The following is a 23,637-nucleotide window of genomic DNA, read 5'->3' on the forward strand; positions in this document are numbered from 1 at the left end:
AAAGAAATTGTATAATTGGATGTCTTTCTAATGGGGAATTCTGCAAGCTGTGTTAATGAGACTTTTTATTTTACAACTGTTTACTTCTGATGCTTTGGTCCTCAAGTTTTTATTTGCAACTCAGGATAGATATCGTGTCCTCAACTTGGTATATAAATAACTTCCCTGATTTATTTATCAGTGCTATTGGTGGTATTACCATTGCAATGTGAAAAATGATACGGCCATTCCCGATCACATAAGCTTAAAGTTCACCTGACCTATGTTGTGATAGGTTTACAGGTCATTCTATGTTTGGATAAATCCTTTCATTTTATGCTTTAAAAGCCATGTCTAAATCTCTGATTAACTCATTTGAAACTTAGCTAATGTAAGTGATTTGAAAATTACAAGAATTTAACCAAACTGACTTATTTAAATTGATTTAACCAACTAGAATAGAAGTGCCAAATTATATTGGCTGCAACCTTAACATTTACCTCAAATTTAAATACCACATTTACATGTCTTTGTACCTATTTCCAAACAGATATGTAATTTTAAATGTGTAGGAAGGAACTGCAGATGCTGGTTTAAATCGAAGATAGACACTAAATGCTGGAGTAACTCAGCGGGACAGGCAGCATCTCTGGAGAGAAGGGATCGGTGACGTTTCGGGTCGAGACCCTTCTTCAGATGGTGTTGCGTTTACTTGATTACAAAGATGATTTGCTATAATCGTTGCTTATGGGTTTTCAATGGTTAATGTTGCAACCGATGTTGAATAAATGGCTCCCATATGGAAGAGTGGTCAACTACATGTGCACTACATGATCTAACACTACAACATATGGGTAAGAGGTGCTGGATTTTGGAGATAAACAGGATTAGAATTGGCACTGATGTCCTCTTGCATGCTGGCTGTATTGAGGTATAGTTAGCACCATGAAAAGCTGCTGGTGGATTACGCTAAACTGTATCCCAGCAAGATTCATCACCTTCAGGAAATTGAAAAAAAAAACAAGTTTGCGTTGCATTATTTTCAATGCTACCTTATTGAGATACTTCAAATGGCTGTATTCAGAAAAATTCAACCACACTGTACAAAATTAAGTCTCAGTTTACCAAATATCATTAAACAGTTGACAAACCATTCAGTTTGACACACAAATAGAGGTTAATTTTATCTGACCCTACGTGTGATTCTGGGGTATGTTTATACATGACCTATGCTAACACTGAACCACAAATTGAGTGTTTCATACTACACATATCAAAAATCACGTAAATAGATTTAAAGAATAATGCAAATATTTACTCAATACACACAGATATCTTTGAGGCAGGGACTATTGCAACATTTAAGAAACAGTTAGACAGGTACATGGATCGGACAGGATTCGGGGGGATATGGGCCAAATGCAGGCAGGTGGGATTAGCACAGCTGGGACATGTTAGCTGGCGTGGGTAAGTTGGGCCAAAGGGCCTGTTTCCATGATGTAACACTCTATGACTCTACCTCTTGGCAAGATCAGCTGAAAGTTGATAGGATTCCAAATTACCTACCTTTATGTTGTCAGATCGTTTACCACCTTTATGTTGTCAGATAGTTTATTCAACGTTTAGGATTTGATATGCCACAATTTTCCCTAAACTTTGATGGAACCCAAATCAGTGAATTTAACCTCCTCTATCAATGTTCCTCCTTGGACACAGATTTTATTTTCCACATTGGCCACTGTATCTAGTTTATGTTCTTGACATCAGTTTCCCACCAAGGTGGCTTCTCCATCACCAAGACCAGCATTTTCACTCCTGCAGCATCCACCCTCTTCATAGATCATCAGTTGTTGGAAACCTCACTCATAGTTTGTCATTGCAGAGTCAACAAATTGAAGGGTCAACTTGCCAATGTAGTTTATTTAGTTTAGAGATACAGTGCGGAAGCAGGCTCTTCGGCCCACCGAGTCCGTACCGACCAGCGATTCCCGCACATTAACACTATCCTACACACACCGGGGACAATTTACATTTACACCACGCCAATTTACCTACAAACCTGTACGTCTTTGGAGTGTGGGAGGAAACCGAAGATCTCGGAGAAAACCCACGCAGGTCATGCGGAGAACATACAAACTCCGTGAACAGACAGCACCCGTAGTCGGGATCGAACCCGGGTCTTTGGCGCTTTAAGCAGCAACTGTAAGGCAGCAACTCTACCGCTGAGCCACCGTGCTGAAATGTACTAATTTCACACTCTGTATCTGCATCAAAGTCCATATTCATCCATCGCTTCTCTGCTTGCTGACCTATGTTGAATCCTAGACTAATGATGGCTCTACTTTGAAACTCTCAAAGGATGCTTATACCTAACTCCCTGCAAGACCACACCGTCCCCATCTCTGTAACCCGCCCAGTCCTTCAGCTCTCTGGAATGTTGTGTCCTGATAACCCTGGCCACAATCGATCAACAATGTCTTCCCTTCACAAGCTGGAGTAACTCAGCAGGTCAGGCAGCATCTCAGGAGAGAAGGAATGGGTGACGTCACTTTGTGAAATAAATACCTTCGATTTGTACCAGCATCTGCAGTTATTTTCTTACACAACAATGTCTTCCCTGCTCTTAGAGGCTTGGCTGATCAGATCCTCACCTCTAAAATTCCCTTTGTAACATTCCCCAACGTTTATATTCCCTTTCATCAATATCTCTGTAATTTCTCATTCCAACAATAGTTTTGTCCAATTATACTCCTGTGACTCTTGGGATGTTTTACTGCAGTTCGTGCGTATTATTATGATTGTTGTTATTGCTGGTGAATTATTGGTGCTTGCTACAGAGCTCACATTAAACTCCAATTTGTTGTTGATTTGCATGCGTCTGTTTATTTCTGACCCTGACGTTTTCATGGCAATTGCGATAAATATTTCTGATCATGCTTCCACCCAGTGAATAAATTAAGCCATAGCCTAACTCCCAACAGTCAGCACGGAGCCACAGCTAATACAGCTGCTAACTCTCAGTTCTGGCAAGCAGGGATCATTCCTGACCTCCAGCATCATCTGCGGAATTGCAGATTTTCCATGTGGCCACATCAGTTTCCTGTGGTAGACACAAAATGACTCAGCGGGTCAGGCAGCATCTCTGGAGAGAAGGAATGGGTGACGTTTCGGGTCGAGACCCTTCTTCCGTCTGATGTCAGGGGAGGGGGCGGGACAGAGATAGGATGGAGTAGGAGACAGGAAGACTAGTGGGAGAACTGGGAAGGGGGAGGGGATAGAGAGGGAAAGCAGGGACTATCCGAAGTTAGAGAAGTCAATGTTCATGCCGCTGGGGTGTAAACTGCCCAAGCGAAATATGAGGTGCTGTTCCTCCATCTGCGCTGGGCCTCACTCTGACAATGGAGGAGGCCCAGGATAGAAAGGCCAGATTGGGTATGGGAGGGGGAGTTGAAGTGCTGAGCTACCGGGAGATCAGGTTGGTTAAGGTGGACTGAGCGGAGGTGTTGAGCGAAACGATCGCTGAGCCTGCACTTGGTATCGCCGATGTAGAGAGGTTGACATGTGGGTACTCTGCTTTTTTCTCACATCCACAAAAACATGCACATTGATAAGTTTTTTCTAAAACTTAATATACTTGTAGAATCTCTTGGAATTTCTCCCTTGCCTTGCCTTGCCTTACAAATCCATGCAAAGCCCTTTGTTTTGCCCTTCCAATTTCAAATGTACTCCTACACTTTTTCCACTCGTCGAGAGATTCACTTGATCCTGACTTCCTGAACCTGATGTATGTTGCCTTCTATTTCCTGACCAGAGCCTCAATCTCTCTCATCAAAATCACCCTTTTATTCAATCCATTCACCATCAGGTCATACGGGATAGGAGTAGAATTAGGCCATTCGGCCCATCAAGTCTACTCCGCCATTCAATCGTGGCCGATCTATCTCTCCCTCCTCACCCCATTCTCCTGCCTTCTCCCCATAACTCCTGACACCCGTACTATTGCGTACAGTTTTGGCCTCCTAATCTGAGGAAATACATTCTTGCCATAGAGGGAGTACAGAGAAGGTTCACCAGATTGATTCCTGGGATGGCAGGACTTTCATATGAAGAAAGACTGGATAGACTCGGCTTGTACTCGCTGGAATTTAGAAGATTGAGGGGGGATCTTATAGAAACTTACAAAATTCTTAAGGGGTTGGAGAGGCTAGATGCATGAAGATTGTTCCCGATGTTGGGGAAGTCCAGAACAAGGGGTCACAGTTCAAGGATAAGGGGGAAGTCTTTTAGGACTGAGATGAGAAAGTTTTTTTTCACACAGAGTGGTGAATCTGTGGAATTCTCTGCCACAGAAGGTAGTTGAGGCCAGTTCATTGGCTATATTTAAGATGTGGCCCTTGTGGCTAAAGGGATCAGGGGGTATGGAGAGAAGGCAGGTACGGGCTGCTGAGTTGGATGATCAGCCATGATCATATTGAATGGCGGTGCAGGCTCGAAGGGCCGAATGGCCTACTCCTGCACCTAATCAAGAATCTATCTGTCCCTGCCTTAAAAATATCCGCTGACTTGACCCCCACAGCCTTCTGTGGCAAATAATTCCACAGGTTAATGGGTCGCTGCTGAATATGACTGGTGTGTAGCTGAGTAGCAGAGCATGGGGCAAGTTGATGAGAGTATGGGAAGGGTAAAATGAGTGATGGAGGTATCAGTATGAAAATGGCAGCTCGGTGGTTGGCAATAGACTTGGTGAGTTTTAGGGCCTGTGTTGTGCGCTCTCTCGCAGTGACTCTGAATCTCAAGGAACTCATGATTTTATTTTTGTAAACCAAGGGGATTAATTAGCTGCAAAGGACATTTTGTTTTAGCAAACTATGCTTCCTTCTGGCACCGTTCCATTGCTGATAACATTCAATGGGCAGACATGGACCAACAAATAGAATGGTAGCAATATAAATTGAGTGCTGATTATCTTGTTTTAGATCGAAGCACTTAAAAAATAATGTGATATAATAGTGTAGAAAGCGATGAAGCCATTGTTACAATGTTACAGGCAGATGTTTAAATTATTCAATTATAACAGAGTTTTGCAGAAATATAAAGCCTCCAGAAATAAATCCTTAGGTTCAAAAACGGGTTGGAAAAGGTGTTAATCCAGACGAGAAATTAGCTTTGGTATTGTTTAGAGTTTGGCGATACCACGCAGAAACAGGCCCTTCAGCCCACTGGGTCCGTGCCGACCAGCGATCCCCACACCCTAACGCTATCCTACACACTCTTGGGACAATTTACAATTAGACCAAGCCAATTAGTCTACAAACCTGTACGTCTGTGAAGTGTGGGAGGAAACCGAATCTCCTAGAGAAACCCACGCAGGTCATGGGGAGAGGGTACAAACTGCGTACAGACAAGCACCCCTAGTCAGGATCCAACCCGGGTCTCTGGTGCTTTAAGGCAGCAACTCAACCGCTAAGCCACCCTGTCACCCTGTGACACTTTAATAATAACAATAATAATATATTCCTTTATTCGTCCCACACCGGGGAAATTTACAGTGTTACAGCAGCAAAGTGGATAGCAAGAGATCATTCATTATAAATAAAAGTAAAGACACAGATAAATTGTATTCCTTAGCTGTTAATGTTGACTCGTCTGCTTGGAGCAGTGCTGGTTGTGCAGTCTCACAGCAGCGGGAAGGAAGGACCTCCTGTATCTCTCCTTCACACACTTGGGGTGAAGGAGTCTGTCACTGAAGGAGCTGCTCAGTGCAGTGACAGTGTCCTGCATGGGGTGGGAGTCGTTGTCCAGCAGCGATGTTAACTTTGCCATCATCCTCCTCTCTCCCACCGCCTGCACTGAGTCGAGGGGGCAACCCAGGACAGAGCTGGCCTTCCTGACCAGCTTGTCAAGTCTCTTCCCTTCCACCGCTGAGATGCTGCTGCTCCAGCAGACCACTCCATAGAAAATGGCTGATGCAACCACTATGTTGTAGAAGGTTCTTAGGAGTGCCCCCTGCACTCCAAAGGACCTGAGTCTCCTTAGCAGATAAAGTCTGCTCTGGCCCTTTCTGTATAGCGCATCAGTGTTTTTGGTCCAGTCCAATTTATTATTGAGGTAGACACCCAGGTACTTATAAGAGTCCATTCCCTGGATGTTCACCGGTGTCGGGGGAACCTGGCTGCGCCTGCGGAAATCTACCACCATCTCCCTGGTTTTCCCCGCGTTGATCCAGAGGCGGTTCCACTGGCACCAATCGACAAGCTCCTTGATCAGTTCTCTGTACACCCTGTAATCGTCGCCTGTGATGAGGCCGACGATGGCAGAGTCGTCAGAGAACTTTGGTATTTTACCTCAAACAATTCCATCCTTATTTGTCCATGTTGCTGAAAATACACTTGTACACATTGCTGCGTGACTGCCAATCCTTTATAATTAACCTTACAAGCTTTTCCAATATCACTGAAGTAATCTACAACTCTTTCCTTATGTGGCAGTGATAACTGTGATCGTAAACAATCTGGAGAAGTGATTTTACTTGCTGTGGCAGAACTATCTCCAACAGAAAACCAACTGCAAATCAACACTTGGCTGGAAGTATGAAGTGGTTAGCCAGCGGAACAAGTCTTATAAAACTCTAGATGTCTAATTGGAATAGCTTGGAATTAATGAAGGAACACCACTTTCTGTAATAAAAAAAGGCAACTTTAAAACTGCATCAGAATCTTGTATTTATGCCACATTCGTGCCCATTACTCTTCCATTAGTATTCCAACAGCTTGAATCATAGCTTGACGTTGCTGGTGTCAACTGGATCGGCAAACACAGAAGTCCACATCATGACGATTTGCAAATTGCATTTTTTTGCAAATCTCCAGGCCGTGCATAAAAATAGAAGCTCATAGCTTAGGGACGTGTTCTAATTCAGAAATAACGACACGCGCATCAAACAACGATCGCAATGTCTCAACGCATGCATAATGAAATGTGAGATAGTCACCAGAGATTTACTAGGAAAACGTGCTCAATTTCTTGCAGGATCTCCAGTTCCCTGAAGACATTGCGGACCTCATCTCTCTCGATACATTGCTGTTTGTTCATGTACTTCATAGCGTACATTTTCTCCGTGTCCCGCTTCTGCACGATGCACACCTGCAAGGAACGAAACAAGAAACTGGGTCACCTCTGAAGGAAGGTGCATTTATGAGATGACTTCTCCAGAAATAATGAGATCACACAACGTGATAAAAGCGTTTTCTGCTGACACACACAGAAGTTCAGATAAAAAAACAACTTCTGCCGACAGAAGTTTCTGATCCGCGTTGTGCCAATGACAGTGATAACTCATTGGAGGTACGCAACCCTGCTGGTACTGAACAAACATTTGGCAGTTCTGAATTGACTGGGATGTTGCTTCCCACAGTTTCATCCCCAGGTCCTCAGTCCCCAGGAGCACATGATTGATGTCAGCTAACTGCACTTCAGACTGAGTACAGGCCTGAATTATCAGCTGCCTATGCACTTCCAATGGAGAGAAGCCGGCTTAAAAGTGCGTGAGCTCAGGCACAAAACTTTAAATGACTGCCCCGCGAATAATTCTACCCTTAAATTGTGGAGGACGTTAATTTAGCGTATCGTATTCCTGCCCATTCTTTCAACCTTCACGGAAATAATGTTCAATCAAGCGGAGACACTGATGTTACACAGTAACGCGCGGCTCCATGTCAGATACCCACTGCCTGTTTTCCACAGATAGTCTGTCTTTAATAATCCTGGAGTATCTCTGCAATGGTAAGAACATTACAAAAACATGTCTGTGGGAATGAGTGAGGAATGAGTGAAGATTGGTGACCTTTGAATTCATGACAAGTTGATTAGAAGCCATTAAGCCCTGGCTGATGAGATGCTGTTACAACTATTATTTTCCGCTTTTGCATTAATTTTGATTATTAATATCATAGCAGGTTGCCAGCATGTCATTTTTATAGTCTGCAGCCAGTCAGTGATGGGTGCACAGAGACTCAAAATAAAAGCACTGGGTGAATATGAATACACAATTACATAGTGCTCCTGGAGTCTCTCCAAATCCCACAGTCACAGCTGCCTTGGCATTTATCTGTGGATAGATATCGTTGCTTGAGAGTTGCACCATGGTGACTGTTAGGGTTTAATTAAAATGCTTAATTAATAGGATACTATTTAAATGTTAACAATAAGTTCCCTCAAATTTCAAATCCTGGAAAATTTGAATACCAAATGCACAGCTTTGTACTTTGTTATTAATTGTTTCTCAAAAATGTGATTAATTAAAGGTCAATTTTATTCCATATTAATCTCAGCAACAGAGTGGATTTGCATTCATAGTTGGTTGGGTCAAGCAGAAGGCATTTCCTTCTGCCTGTCAATTGCGTGAGGCCTCCAATGAAATTAGTCCAGGCGAAAATGAGAAGGCTTGGCGAAAGGTCAGTTATGGTAAGGTTGTGCAGAATACTCCCCAGTGGATGGGTGACGGATTCCAACAGAAGATTGGGAAAGCAAAAACAAAAGGGAAGAGTGAATATGAGATTAAAACATGTGTAAGTAAACGGAAACAAATTTTCTCGCTCAAGCACTAGGAAGGCAGACGGCATTTTATCACTGAAGAGAACGGCTTAGAACTTCAAAAGATAAGAACATGGAACATAGAACAGCACCACACAAGTACAAGCCCTTCAGTCCACAATGTCGAACGTGATGCAGAGTCTCTCCTACCTGTCTGCACATAATACATATCCCTCCGTTCCACGCATATCCATGTGCCTATCCACCTCTCTTTCCCTCCCCCCACCTCTCTCTCCCTCTCACCATCTCTCTCTACCTCTCCCCACCTCTCTCTCCCTCTCACCATCTCTCTCTCACTCCCCCCACCTCTCTCTACATCCCCCCACCTCTCGCTCCCTCTCACCATCTCTCTCTCACTTTCACCATCTCTCTCTTCCTCCCCCACCTCTCTCTACCTCCCCCCACCTCTCTCTCCCTCTCTCTCCCTCTCACCATCTCTCTCTCCCTCCCCCCACCTCTCTCTCCCTCTCACCATCTCTCTATCCCTCCCCCCCACCTCTCCTCCCCCTCACCATCTCCCTCTCCCTCCCACCCACCTCTCTCTCCCTCCCCCCACCTTTCTCTCCCTCTCACCATCTCTCTCCCTCCCCCACCTCTCTCTCCCTCCCCCCCACCTCTCCTCCCCCTCACCATCTCCCTCTCCCTCCCCCCACCTCTCTCTCCCTCTCACCAATTTGATTTTCCAGATCTTAGCCCCAGCAGCGTTCCAGATATTGGCGACTTGCTCATCACCAAAGAGGGAGTTGAAAAGCTATTGGTTGGATTGAATCCATATAAAGCCTGTGGCCCAGACAGCATAGCTGCCAGAGTTTTGAAATCATGTTCTTCAAGCATTGCTCCAATCCTCCAGATATTATTCCAGAATTTAATTTCTACTGGAGAACTACCGAGTGATTGTCGTAATGCAAACATCTCTCCAATTTACAAAAAGGGCGACCGCTCAAATCCAGCCAATTATCGTTCGGTATCCTTGACTTCAATTGTCTGCAAACTCCTTGAACATATTATTCATGGCCATGTTATGAGGCATTTTGAAATACACAATATACTAGCTGGCCAGCAGCATGGATTCCACAAAGGCAGGTCATGCGAGACCCAGCTCTCTGTCCTGGTTAATGATCTGCAAACAATCCTGGATAGCAGAGGCGGGCCGATCTTATTATAACGGACTTTGGCAAGGCCTTCGACAACGTTCCCCACTGTAGGTTGATGGCTAAGCTTAACCACGTTGGCAACCGAAATAACATCTACTCCTGGATTGATTCATTCCCCACCAAACTACACCAAAAGGTTGTAGTAGATGGTGAGTCATCACAACAATCTCCAGTTGAGTCCGGGGTGCCGCAGGGAATGGTGTTGGGAAGCCTTGCTGTTCTTGATCTACATCAATAACAACCTGCCTTCGAGGGTGAGACTCTTCGCAGACGACTGTACTGCGTATCGAGAGATCAAAGCTGCTGAAGATGCCAAGGTTCTTCAAAATGACATAAACTATCTTTGCAACTGGGAAACCATTTGGCAAATGGGGGTTTCATTTACACCAAATGCTTTTCCATGAGAGTTACTCATAAAGTCAAGCCGATCATAAACCGGTACAAGATGGGAGACAAGCTGCTTAAAGAAGTTGGTCACCACCCATACCTGGGAGTTGAGCTCACATCTGGCCGAGCCTGGAACAGACACATAAACCAGATGGCCACAAAAGCAAACAGAACTTTACACCTTCTCCGGAGAAATGTATCCGGTTGTGACAAACCAACAAAGGAGGCAGTGTACAAAACACCTGCCCGCCCACTGTTGGAATATTGCCAGACAATATGGGACCCTCACCAGAAAAGTAACATTGACACCCTTGACATGGTTCAGAGGCGTGCAGCACGGTTTGTTTGTGATGACTGCTCAAGGCAGTCAAGCGTCTCCGATATGTTAAATCGTCTTGGCTGGGAGTGGCTGGAGTCAAGACCCACCAAAGCCCACTTATGTGCTGTCTACAAAGAGACTCCTGGCATCATCCCCAGTAACGTATCTCACTTCATTCCATCCAATACCCAGAAATTTACAAGATAGTCCTCAGGTCACTTCATTTATACTAGAATTAGAGCAAATAAAAATAGCTACCGACAGTCACTATATCCATGGACCATCCCAGAGTGGAACATCCTTCCCGACATCACCAGATGAGCACTAACCTTGTCACTCTTCAAGTCACAGCTCGACAACTTGGACACGGATCATCTCAGCAAACTTGCCCACATCAAAATCTCATTAACCCTTTTGCAACCTGTCCCCTCGCGAGCGAAACCTGCACGAGATAGCCCAGCTGTTGGTGGTTGTGCAGTAGAAAGCAGAAAAGCAGAAAAAGAGAGGTGGGGGGTGGTGGGGGGGCGAGGGAGAGAGAGGTGGGGAGAGAGAGCGGGGTGGGGGGGAGAGAGAGAGAAGTGGGGGGAGAGAGAGGCAGGGGAAGAGAAAGGTGGGGGGAGGGAAAGTGAGGTGGGGGAAGAGAGAGTAGAGGAGGGGAGAGAGGTGGGGCTTGGGGGAGAGAGGTGGGGGGAGGGGGAGAGAGGTGGGGGGAGAGGGAGAGAGGTGGGGGGAGGGGGAGAGAGATGGGGGGAGGGGGAAAGAGGGAAAGAGGTGGGGGAGGGGGAGAGAGGTGGGGGGAGGGGGCAAGAGGTGGGGCTTGGGGGAGAGAGGTGGGGGGAGGGGGAGAGAGGTGGGGGAGGGGGAGAGAGGTGGGGGAAGGGGGAGAGAGGTGGGGGGAGGGAGAAGGTGGGGGGAGGGGAGAGAGGTGGGGGCAGGGAGAGAGAGAGAGGTGGGGGCAGGGGGAGAGAGAGAGGTGGGGGGTGAGGTGGGGGGAGAGAGAGAGAGGTGGGGGGGGAGAGAGAGAGAGGAGGGGGAGGGGGAGAGAGGAGGGGGAGGGGGAGAGAGGTGGGGGGAGGGGGAGAGAGGAGGGGGAGAGAGGTGGGGGGAGGGAGAGGGTGGGGGGAGGGGAGAGAGGTGGGGGCAGGGAGAGAGAGAGAGGTGGGGGCAGGGGGAGAGAGAGAGGTGGGGGGTGAGGTGGGGAGAGAGAGAGAGAGGAGGGGGGGAGAGAGAGAGAGGAGGGGGGAGGGGGAGAGAGGAGGGGGAGGGGGAGAGAGGAGGGGGGGGAGAGAGGAGGCGGGAGGGGGAGAGAGGTGGGGGGAGGGGGAGAGAGGAGGGGGGAGGGGGAGAGAGGTGGGGGGAGGGGGAGAGAGGTGGGGGGAGGGAGAGGGTGGGTGGAGGGGGAGAGAGGTGGGGGCAGGGAGAGAGAGGTGGGGGCAGGGGGAGAGAGAGAGGTGGGGGAGGTGAGGTGGGGGGAGAGAGAGAGAGGAGGGGGAGAGAGAGAGAGAGGAGGGGGGAGGGGGAGAGAGGAGGGGGAGGGGGAGAGAGGAGGGGGGAGGGGAGAGAGGTGGGGGGAGGAAGAGAGAGGTGGGAAGAGGGAGTGAGAAGTGTGGGGGAGGGAGTGATGGGGGGAAAGAACATAGCCTTTTGCATACAAGATGGTTGCTCCTTTTTTTCCACAAGAAATTGGAAACAAATTCAAAATATCAGGAAAGCACCTAGATTGAAAACTTAGTTTGATTCAGTCACCGGGATCAATGCTGCTTCCAATTAATTCCACAAGTCTGATTTCATTTTTAATTAAAAGTCACTCAGCTGTTTCACTCTTTGCCTTCCTACTATGTGCATGATTTACATTTAAACTCACGGCAGAGCGGATTGTAGCACGATGACTTGGCCTGCAGGGAGGTCTTGGAATATATTTCTTCACCACTGTGGCTTATGTTAAGATAAAGAAAACCCTCATTTGGAAGCACCGGATTTATACGGCTATATTTCCCTATTATTTCAAGCTATAATTCCCTCCTTGTCTAATTAAATTGAAAGTTCACTTTCACGCACAGCTATCCTGGAACCATGTAGGAAAACTGATTGCCCTCTCTGTTAAAATATACTCTGTGGTGGCTGTGTAGTGATTGAAAGGACCATGGTGCAGGTATATATCATTCAACAGACAAGTGCAACATGCAGCTAATCTATGGTTCCATTTTAACTCCACAACATTCAGACGTTGCACAATCACATAAAGCATTGTGTAGTTTTGTGAGGTAGAGTTATGAATGTAACTCTGAGGGCTGATCTGCCACAGGCTTTGTTGTGTCGTGCAGTGGAAAGCCTCACTTATCCTCTCAATGGTAATTGTTGGGGAATGTTAAAGGTGTCGTGAAATCTATATACTAAAACTCTCGTTTGTTTGTTCCTGAACTACAACCAAAACGGTACACGATAGAGCGACAATTTTAGGCCCACCTTACTCACCGTCGTTCCTTTGGTGCTAATGGAAGAAGTTTCAGTGAAATCGGTGTTATATTTTTTGTTATTCACATTTTAAAGTTTAAATCTATCTCCTAGGGAGGGAGGGAGGTAGGGAGGGGGGAGGGAGGGAGAGAGGGGGGGGAGGGAGGGAGGGAAGGGGGAGGGAGGGAGAGAGGGGGGGAGGGAGAGAGGGGGGAGGGAGGGGGGAGGAGGGAGGAAGGGGGGGAGGGGGGATTGAGGGGGGAGTGGAGGGAGGGGACTCTAACTGAGCCCCATTTGCCTGTGTTTGGCCATATCCCTCTAAACCTGTGAAGTCATATTCTATGACTACATTTTTCAGTAATGGATGCTCCATAGGAAATAATTATTAACAGAGAAGTTTGGTTTATAGACTCTACTGTTAAATACATTAAACAATTAACAATAGATTCATACATTTAACAACAGAGTCTTTAAACCACCCTTCTCTGTTAAAACTCTGCAATGGTCCCAGTTCTGTACTAAAAGACACAATTCCTTCATGAAGAGACTTCAATGTTGCTTCTATTGGCTGCCATGGACTTAAATGACAGCTTCTTAAAACATTCCTTAGGATTGAGGATGATTTGTTTCCACTCATTTATGAGAAGTTAAACGAGAATAAGGGAACTGAAAAAAAATTGTTCCGTAGGTGGGGCAGGTGGTGGCAGATGTAGCAGCCAAGTGGGTAGTTGGTGAGGTGCTCCACGCTTTCAGCCATTTACACAGCAATTCTGGGTGCTTCTGGTGTACGTTCTCAAAGCTCCTAATGCCATCCTGAATGCTCTTTCTCTACCAGAGGTCACTGCCCAGAGATATCCCAGCTGTCAGTGTGGTTATGTTGCATTTCTTCAAAGATGCTTCACATGCGGCAAGCAGGGGTGGCACAGTGGCGCAGTGGTAGAGCTGCTGCCTTACAGCACCAGAGACCCGGGTTCGATCCTGACTGTGGGTGCTATCTGTACAGAGTTTGTATGTTCTCCCCGTGACCTGCGTGGGTTTTCTCCAGGATATACGGTTTCCTCCCACATTCCAAAGACGTACAGGTTTGTAGGTTAATTGGCTTGGTGTAATTGTAAATTATCCCCAGTGTGTGGAGGATAGTGTTAGTGTGTGGGGAGCGCTGGTCGGCGCGGACTCGGTGGGCCGAAGAGCCTGTTTCCATGCTGTATCTCTAAAGTAAACTAAACTAATCAATCCCTTCACTGTTCTGAGGTTCAAACTAAACTAAACTAAACAATAGACAATAGACAATAGGTGCAGGAGGAGGCCATTCGGCCCTTCGAGCCAACACCGCCATTCAATGTGATCATGGCTGATCATTCTCAATCAGTACCCCGTTCCTGCCTTCTCCCCATACCCCCTGACTCCGCTATCCTTAAGAGCTGTATCTAGCTCTCTTTTGAATGCATTCAGAGAATTGGCCTCCATTGCCTTCTGAGGCAGAGAATTCCACAGATTCACAACTCTCTGACTGAAAAAGTTTTTCCTCATCTCAGTTCTAAATGGCCTACCCCTTATTATTAAACTGTGGCCCCTTGTTCTGGACTCCCCCAACATTGGGAACATGTTTCCTGCCTCTAACGTGTCCAAAACATGTCGTAAACGACCTTTACTCTTCTTCTCTGTCCACCTGGTAATCTCCACCCAAGACGGATCTTGAAACAGATCATCTGCTGTGGACTGATCAATGTGGCTGACAGAAAATGAGTAAGGCCACAATACTGGGGATGCAGGTTCAGGAGGGCACTGCTGTTGGTAGTGGCTTATCCTGTCAGACATGCCACAGCAGCTTACCAGGGTAACAGCTTCACCATGCAGTTGGGCTGCTCCTACATAGAATGATAGACTGGAGCAAAAGGGCATTCAAAAATGTTTCTACAAAGAATAAGAGGAGACTTTGAAGTTCGTGAGCTATTGTGGTTCCTGGCCTTTTAGCCAAATTACTTGCCTTCACAGATGACCAGAATGTGGATATACTGGACTGTTGAAACTATCTTTGCAAAAGCTGACGTCCATTCCAGAGTGATACGCAAGTCTGTTAATTAACTAATCATCGTATTAGTTTCACTGTTTGTATCTCTCGATATCGCCTTCTCCACAGCCAACAATGAACCATTGTGGGCTCTGCTTTTCCTTGATCATCGCTGCTGGCTTTGATGTGTCCTTTTGCATACCTTTCACTCATTTGTTTCTTTGTACCTTTTCATATCTCTCGTTTCCATCCCCCCTGTCTCTCAGTCTGAAGAAAGGTCTCGACCCGAAACATCACCTATACCTTTTCTCCAGGGATGCTGCCCAACCCGCTGAGTTACTGCAGCTTTTTGTGTCAATCTTCAGTGAACCAGCACCTGCAGTTCCATCCTTCTTGTCTGTTAATCTGATGGCAGGCTGAAGTGAACATAACTACCATGAATCTCAATAGAGATAACAAAAGCAAAGATTATCAGTCAATGAGCACATGAACCAGGAATAGGATACCCAGGCTCTCAAAATTGCTTTGCCATTTAAAAAGATCATGATTATAACTTCAATTCTTTATTCCCCTCTCTTTCACCCACTCGCTTATCAAGTAGTTATTTATCCCTACAAACCCGACATTCAAAGGCTCTACTTCGTCAGCTTTTGATGAGTAGAACTCCAAAGATTCATAATATTCTGAGAGAAAAATAAAAATTGCCACATCTTTCTTAATAAATGGATGACCCTTATTTTTAAACAGTAGCCTCGTCTTCTATATGGCAAAACCCTTCAGAATTTATCCTCAAGTCACCCCACACTTTTCTAAACCCCAGATATAAGCTGAGTCTGTCCAACCTTTCTTTTAATGTCTGAAGAAGGGTCTAGAGCCGAAACGTCACCTATTCCTTGTCTCCAGAGATGCTGCCTGACCCGCTGAGTTACTCCAGCTTTTTGTGTTGAGTTTTAGTTTAGAGTGGGTTTCGGCCCACTGTGTTCGCACCGATCAGTGATCCCCACACATTAACACCATCCTATACCCACTAGGGACAATTTACACTTTTACCAAGCCAATTAACCTACATACATGTACGTCTTTGGAGGGAGGGAGGGAGGAAACCGAAGATCTCGCAAAAAACCCACGCAGTCACGGGTAGAACGTACAAACTCCGTACAGACAGCACCCGTATCATATCATATCATATCATATATATACAGCCGGAAACAGGCCTTTTCGGCCCACCAAGTCCGTGCCGCCCAGCGATCCCCGTACACTAACACTATCCTACACCCACTAGGGACAATTTTTACATTTACCCAGCCAATTAACCTACAAACCTGTACGTCTTTGGACGTAGTCGGGATTGAACCTGGGGCTCCGGCGCTGCAAGTGCTGCAAGGCAGCAACTCCACCGCTGCACCACCATGGCCGCCCTGTGATGATCCTCTCTTTTAATGAACCTTCTCTGAAGTGCATTAACACCTATCCAATAATAACATTGAACCAAGTGTTGCAAATGTACCAATGCTCTACATTAATTGAAGCATTAGCGTCAGTATTTTCATTTACTTTCCCAAGCAATAAATGATGTCTACCCTTGACCTACAACTTCAGGCTGTGCACGCCATACGCAAGAAGAAGAATGAAATGCATCCTGTGAGCTTTCCTCAGTGTTTAGTAGTCAGAAATCATGCACAATTACGCCCTGACCCCTCTGCATCTCAGAGCTCTGCAAAATCTCACCATTTATTCAGACAATATGCTTCGGTTCTATTTTTTCTGCCAAAATGACATTTAAACATTTCTCCTATTATACTCCATTTGTCAGATCTTTGCCCATTCGCTTAACCTAACCATATCCCTTTACTAGCTTCCTTATAATCTCTTCATAACTTACTTTCCTGTCTATCTTTGTGTCAAGAACAAATTCAGCAATGATATCTTCGATGCATTCATCCTGGTCTGTGATACAAATTGTAAAATGATGGAGCATCGATCCCTGTGGCATACCCACGACTACTCATCCCGACTAGATCTCAATAATGGGGCGGCACAGTGGCACAGCGGTAGAGCTACTGCCTTACAGCGCCAGAGACCCGGGTTCGATCCCGACTACGGATGCTGTCCGTACGAACTTTGTATGTTCTCCCCGTGACCGCGTGGGTTTTCTCCGAGAACTTTGGTTTCCTCACACACTCCAAAGACGTACAGGTTTAAAGGTTAATTGGCTTGGTATAAATATAAAGTTGTCCCTCGTGTGTGTAGGGTGGTGTTAATGTGTGGGGATCGCTGGTCGGTGGGCCGAAGGGCCTGTTTCCGTACTGTATCTCTAAACCTAAACCTAAAGTGCAGCAACGGGACATTTTATAAACAAGTTGACTAATTTATCTTTCTCCATGATACATTGTCCTTTTAACATTTGTTTGCATATCTGTTTGGTGCATCTATGAATAATAGTCTTGTTTTGCTTACGGCATTTTCAAGTTGACAGTTTTGTTGCTGATCCCCTATTTCTTCACAGAAGTTGGCCCTGACTTCAGATTGTATGTTAACTTTTTTAAAATGTATTTCACCTCCTGAGAAATCTTTGTTTCCCTTCAAATCACAACTTTCAACAACCTCCAGAGTATTGCAACTGAAATATTCTTTTTGAAGGTCGACACAAAATGCTGGAGTAACTCAGCGGGTCAGGCAGCATCTCGGGAGAGAAGGAATGGGTGACATTTCGGGTTGAGACCTAATTTTAACCAGCATCTGCAGTTTCTTTCCTATTCTGTTTGAATATGTTTTTTCGATTATTTCTCTGGTGTGAAGCATTCTGGCTGCTGGGTTCATTGTTTATTCCACTTAAATGATTCATTAGCCTGGGTAATAAAGAAATTGTGGGATTGCTGTTGTAATTGTTTTACGATTGAAGTCATTCCCATCAATTCATTAGCACAATACATAAAGCCATTGTACTAATTTCTGATTGTTAAAATGTAGAGGAAAGATAAATGACATATTTTCCTTCAAATGTACACCTGACCCTTCCATATGTCTGTGTCTCCCTCTCCCCTGACTCTCAGTCTGAAGAAGGGTTTCGACCCGAAACGTCACCCATTGCTTCTCTCTAGAGATGCTGCCTGTCCCACAGCGTTTTGTGTCTAAATTCGGTGTGAACCAGCATCTGCAGTTCCTTCTGACACATTTTCTCTGCTCCACTGCGAAATCTCCTCAAGGTTTGCCCAGTCTGAAGAAGTTCTCCTCCTCTCTCCGACGTGAATTCTGCAACGCCCTCTCTCGCTGCTCCCCCTCTGTGATCCCTCCTGCCCTCCGGCTCAGCTAACAATGAACATTTTCCATGAACATTGTCCCCTTTGATCTGTGTTTTCACACCTCACCCTTCCATATCTCTATTCCTTCCCCTCCCCTGACTCTCGGTCTGAAGAAGGGTCTCGACCCAAAACGTCATCCATTCCTTCACTCCTGAGCTGTTGCTTGTCTTGCTGAGTTACCCCAGCATTGTGTGTCTATTTCCCATTGTATACTGTAGGTTTAGCAAAATGGCCTCATCTGAGTGCAGCAAAAATGCTCCATCAAATTCCCCAGCTGTAAAGAGCATGTTATGATAATGTAGGAATTATTCCAGTAGGAACGATTTGTTCTAAGAATCTATGAGCAATTCAGCTGTTGTCTTCATCTGGCCTCTTGGCCTGAAACAACTTTCTTTCTAACGTGGCAAATAGGTCTCGCCAACTCTTGGAAAAAGTAAAGGAAAAAAAAAAGATAACCTTTGTTAGGAGAACGTACAAAGGCCCTTGGCAAGGGCTGAAAAGACAAGGGTTGAGTTTAATAAATTGCGTATGGTCTGAAATATCCCAGTTAATGTGAAGCTCTATCGCTGGATTAGTAATTCAAAACAACTCAAGAATGGTTGGAACTTTCTTTTTAAGGCAGCTTTGAAGGATTTTCTGAGATTTACTGTAATTAATTTGCTTCTACTGCAGAAAATGAGATTGCACAGGGATTTAAAGTATTCTGAGAATTGGATCTACAGGCAGAGACAGCCATGGTGTGAACAATGATTGTACAACTGCAGGGTTTCACCATATTGCTAACAGATTTCATGCAGCTTGGGAGAGAGAGCCTGAAACTTTGCCCATTCCCTTTTTATTTACATGATAAAGAGACTAACAATTAATGCTCCATCTTCCATCTCCTTTAAAAAGGCGCTATATAAAGTTCTTTTCAGACTATGCATCAACAATCATATGAATATTCAGAGGTAATTAAGCATTTCTTGGAAGAAAATAAACAGTTGGCATGGATTGGACTGGTAGGACAAACTTAGATTACTTTCTCTTAAGCATTGGAGCCCCAGTGACCCGAGAGGAGTGTAGAAATATGATGAGATGCAGAGGGAGGGTCGATAGTCAGAGTAATTTTCTCAGGGTGGAAATATGAAATACTAAATGCCAACGGTTTAAGATGAGGGAGGAAAATTTAGGGAGGTGCAGGAGTCTTTTTACACATGGAAAATGATAGTTGCTAGGAATGTTCTGTCAGGGGAGGTGGTAGAAGAAGATATCTTGATTAGTACGGGTGTCAGAGATTGCGGGGAGAAGGCAGGAGAATGAGGTTAGGAGGGAGAGATAGATCAGCCATGATTGAATGGCGGGGTAGACTTGATGGGCCAAATGGCCTAATTCTACTCCAATTCCTTATGACCTTATATGATAACAAATTTTAAGAGGCATTTAGACAAAACATGAGCAGGTAGGGAATAGAGGAATAATAGAGGGAATAGAGGTACAGAGATTAGATTAGACTGGTATCTTGGTTGGCGCATGTATGTTCCTGTGCCATACTGTTCTATTTACCCTAATCCATTCCTTTCGTAATTTTGTACGTCTTATCATGTCTCCCCTTGGCCTCCTTCACTCCAAGGAAAGAAAACCAAGTCAACCTTCACAACTGAAACACCTTAAATTTAACTCGATGGACTTCAATGGAACTGAATTTTCGAAGTGAAATAGCACAATGCCTCGGGGTGAATTTCTTACCATATTAAATCGCGCCCCATAAAAATGGTACATATCACACAGAATAACGTAACAATGCTGAGAACTATATTTTGCACACTTCATCTTTCCCTTTGGTCTACCTACTGCAGCCGAGTTTGACGGTTGCAATTATGTAGAGTATTATCTGATCTGTCTGGCTAGCATGCAAAACAATGCTTTTCACTGTACCTCGGTATATGTGACAAGAATAAATGTCGACCTGAACAATGGGTCGTTGTATCAGCTTGGTTGCTTCGTTTTTAAAGCAACAATTGTAACACGTCAAGCTTAGAACGAGAATTCAGGGATGCCACCTCACACTAATTAGATTTATAATAATAATTCCAGCGTGATGTCAAACTGGGAGTAAAATCCCTTGCCATCTGCTAAGTGCTCGTTTCTTATAACGACCGGTTTCAGCAGCACCGATCCCACGGCAATCTATTACTGAGAATGTGTGGCCCAGCAGCAGAGATCAACGGGTTCCAGAGTGATCCATGAGCCAGGAGGTTGAAATTGCTCAGGTACGCCACTCTGCAGCACTTGGCCAGAGTAACTCGGCTACAGAGTTGGTTACCCAGTATTACTGTTATTGATTTATTGATTATTATATATTTAATGCATAAATATTATTCACAAATTTAAACATACAAACTGTATTAAACATATTCAATACAATGTGTTGCTGCATGAACAGGCTTGTTAAGCTACAGCAAGTAAGGATTTCATTATTCTGTTGCCTGTACATATTAAGCACTCCCTTGACTCTGCTCTCTTTCTTGAACTGTTTTCGTGACTAGGGCACTCATGTGGAGTAACACGGCGTTGAACCTGCTCAACTATTTAGTTTAGTTCAAAGTTACAGCTTACAGTTAAGTTTATTGTCACGTGTACCGAGGTACAGTGAAAAGCTTTTGTTGCGTGCTAACCAGTCAGCGGAAAGATAATACATGATTCGCAGAAAGACAATACATGATTAAGCGTGGATGCAGCACAGAAACATGCCATTTGGCCCACTGAGTCCGCGCCGACCAGTGATCCCCGCACACCAACGCTATCCTACACATACTAGGGACAATTCCTATCATTTTTACCGAAGCCAATTAACCTACAAACCTGTGTCGGAAAGAACTGCAGATGCTGGTTTAAATCAAAGGTAGACACAAAATGCTGGAGTAACTCAGCGGGACAGGCAGCATCTCTGGAGAGAAGGAACGGGTGACGTTTCAGGTCAAGACCCTTCATCAGACTGTCCGCGCCCTCCGCCTGTGCTGCCAGATCCGCTGAGTTCCTGCAGCACTTTGCTTTTTTTGCAGGAGATTCTAGCATCTGCGGTTTCTTGGGTCTCATCCCTACTTTAAAACCTCTCTGCTTCTTTCAGCAACAATGAGCACTGAGGATCTCATTAAATTCCTGAAATTACAAGATTGCTAAGGTTTTAAGGTCAGGAAAATTTCACTTGAACAGCAGAACTGGGGAGAAGTCTGTAGAACAGTGTTTTTGGTAAGCATCTCACTAAACATTTCTCTTGCAAGACATTGTGCCAATGAACATGGGCTGCTTCAGTGAAACCAATATTGAGTCCGCAGGAGAAGGCAAGAAGTTGCTGATTTTGATTTGATGCCTAAAAGCAAAACATTTATATTAGATGAAATACTGTAGGTACCACTTCACATTGGCATATTTCGATCTAGGAATTTGAAATCAAGAATGCTGTTTATCTCACTGGACACCTTGGCATCATTGTCAATGGGATGACATGTTTAGGTGAAACATTCCACCACATCATTACCACAACCAGAGAGCAGTGCTGAACTACTGCGACACGGTGGCACAGCGGTAGAGTTGCTGCCTTACAGCGAATGCAGCGCCGGAGACTCAGGTTCGATCCTGACTACGGGCGCCGCCTGTACGGAGTTTGTACGTTCTCCCCGTGACCTGCGTGGGTTTTCTCCGAGATCTTCGGTTTCCTCCCACACTCCAAAGGCGTACAGGTATGTAGGTTAATTGACTGGGCAAATGTAAAAAAGAAAATTGTCCCTAGTGTGTGTAGGATAGTGTTAATGTGCGGGGATCGCTGGGCGGCACGGACTTGGTGGGCCGAAAAGGCCTGTTTCCGGCTGTATATATATGATATGATATGATATGATACATATATCCATACATATGCCACATCCTTAACAATACAAAAAAGTCTTAATTACAGAATGGAACTCAGAAAGACTTAGTTAGGTCACATACAGAATGAGATGATTGTCCTCAGGCCTGTTTCCGCTCTGTATCTCTAAATCCTAATCTAAATCTATCTACCTCATTGGTGACCCCCGGACTATCCTTGATCGGACTTTGCTGACTTTACCTTGCACTAAACGTGATTCCCTTATCAAGTATCTATACACTGTTAATGGCACAATTGTAATCATGTATGGTCTTTCTGCTGACAGGATAACAGGCAACAAAAGCTTTTCACCGTACCTCGATACAGGCGACAATAAGCTAGACTGAACTGAACTAAATCAGTTTGTTGTTTTCACAATAAATGGAATGGTTCCAACTCCTAGTTAGACCTTCCACATTAAAAAAGTAGTAGCTAGACCTTACGGAAGGAATTACTAATGAGCCTCAGGGCTAGAATTCAAAAATATTTCCAATTTAATTTTATTTATAGTTTAAGACTCCATTAGAATGGCTTTATCAGAACTAATTGCACTGTTCCTGCATAAAATTGCCAAATGGCAGCTGATGGCATGAACTTCCTCAACTCTTGACTCAAATCAAACTGCTTATAAACATGGACTTTGAAGAATTTGCTTCTGGCTGCGTTTTTCAATACCTTTGTTTAAAAAATTACTTTCCAGCTTTTTGATATAATCAGCTTTCCCACCAATGATGTACTTTTGCATTTCTTCTTCGTGATTGTTGTGAATCATTGTAGTTCTACCCCATGGAGATGTACGTGCTGAATCACTGAATATATTCACGTTCAAGAGAGATTTTTTAATTACTGCCAGCTCTTGCTCCCGAAGAAAGGCAAGATAAAGTAGGTCAAGGTAGGGAAGAGGAAGGAGAGAATTGCAAAGCTAACAGACTGTACAGAGTGGGTAAACTACCACAGCTGACCCCACCTTTCCTTCCTGTTGAACATCATTAACTCTGTGTAGGAAGGAACTGCTTATGCTGGTTTGCACTGAAGATAGACACAAAATGCTGGAGTATCTCTCTGTCTCCCTCTCCCCTGACTCTCAGTCTGAAGAAGGGTCTCGACCCGAAACTTCACCCATTCCTTCTATCCAGAGATGTTGCCTGCCCTGCTGAGATACTCCAGCATTTTGTGTCTATCACTAACTCTGCAGTGAATAGAGATGATGAGGCCCATGGAATAGCACATCACTCATTGGTGACCATTTTTAGGCCCGGATTAAGTCAAATATTGAAGAGAGGTCAAATGAGTGAGATTTGGTGCACAGTAGGATATGGTATACAGAGTTTTTGAATGAGCGGACTATAATAGTTCGTTTTGGAAGAGAATGGAATAATTAGGGCCAGTCAACATGGTGTTATCTGTGGCAGAAACGTGATTGAGTTATTTTGAGGAGGTGATGAAGACGGCAGGGAAGAGAAAAAGACATTCTGGCCTTCCATCACAGTGAGGAGGGACTGGAGGAGACTCACTGTGATGGATGTTTCTTTTTGTTTGGTGTTAGTTGTGAT

At 44.9% G+C, this 23,637-nt stretch overlaps 1 protein-coding gene across 4 annotated transcripts in view; it reads right to left on the reverse strand.

The window, feature by feature from the left end:
- stk32c (serine/threonine kinase 32C) overlaps window positions 1-23,637 on the reverse strand; it is a 298,054-nt gene that overhangs the window by 71,080 nt on the left and 203,337 nt on the right. For all 4 annotated transcript variants that reach the window (XM_078413690.1, XM_078413689.1, XM_078413688.1 and 1 more), the window contains exon 3: window positions 6,971-7,122. In XM_078413690.1, the coding sequence (XP_078269816.1) occupies window positions 6,971-7,089 (119 nt within the window). In that variant the 5' untranslated portion in view covers window positions 7,090-7,122. The remainder of the gene's footprint in view (window positions 1-6,970; window positions 7,123-23,637) is intronic.

The sequence above is a fragment of the Rhinoraja longicauda genome, chromosome 16 (genome assembly GCF_053455715.1).
Source record: "Rhinoraja longicauda isolate Sanriku21f chromosome 16, sRhiLon1.1, whole genome shotgun sequence".
Taxonomy (NCBI): domain Eukaryota; kingdom Metazoa; phylum Chordata; class Chondrichthyes; order Rajiformes; family Arhynchobatidae; genus Rhinoraja; species Rhinoraja longicauda.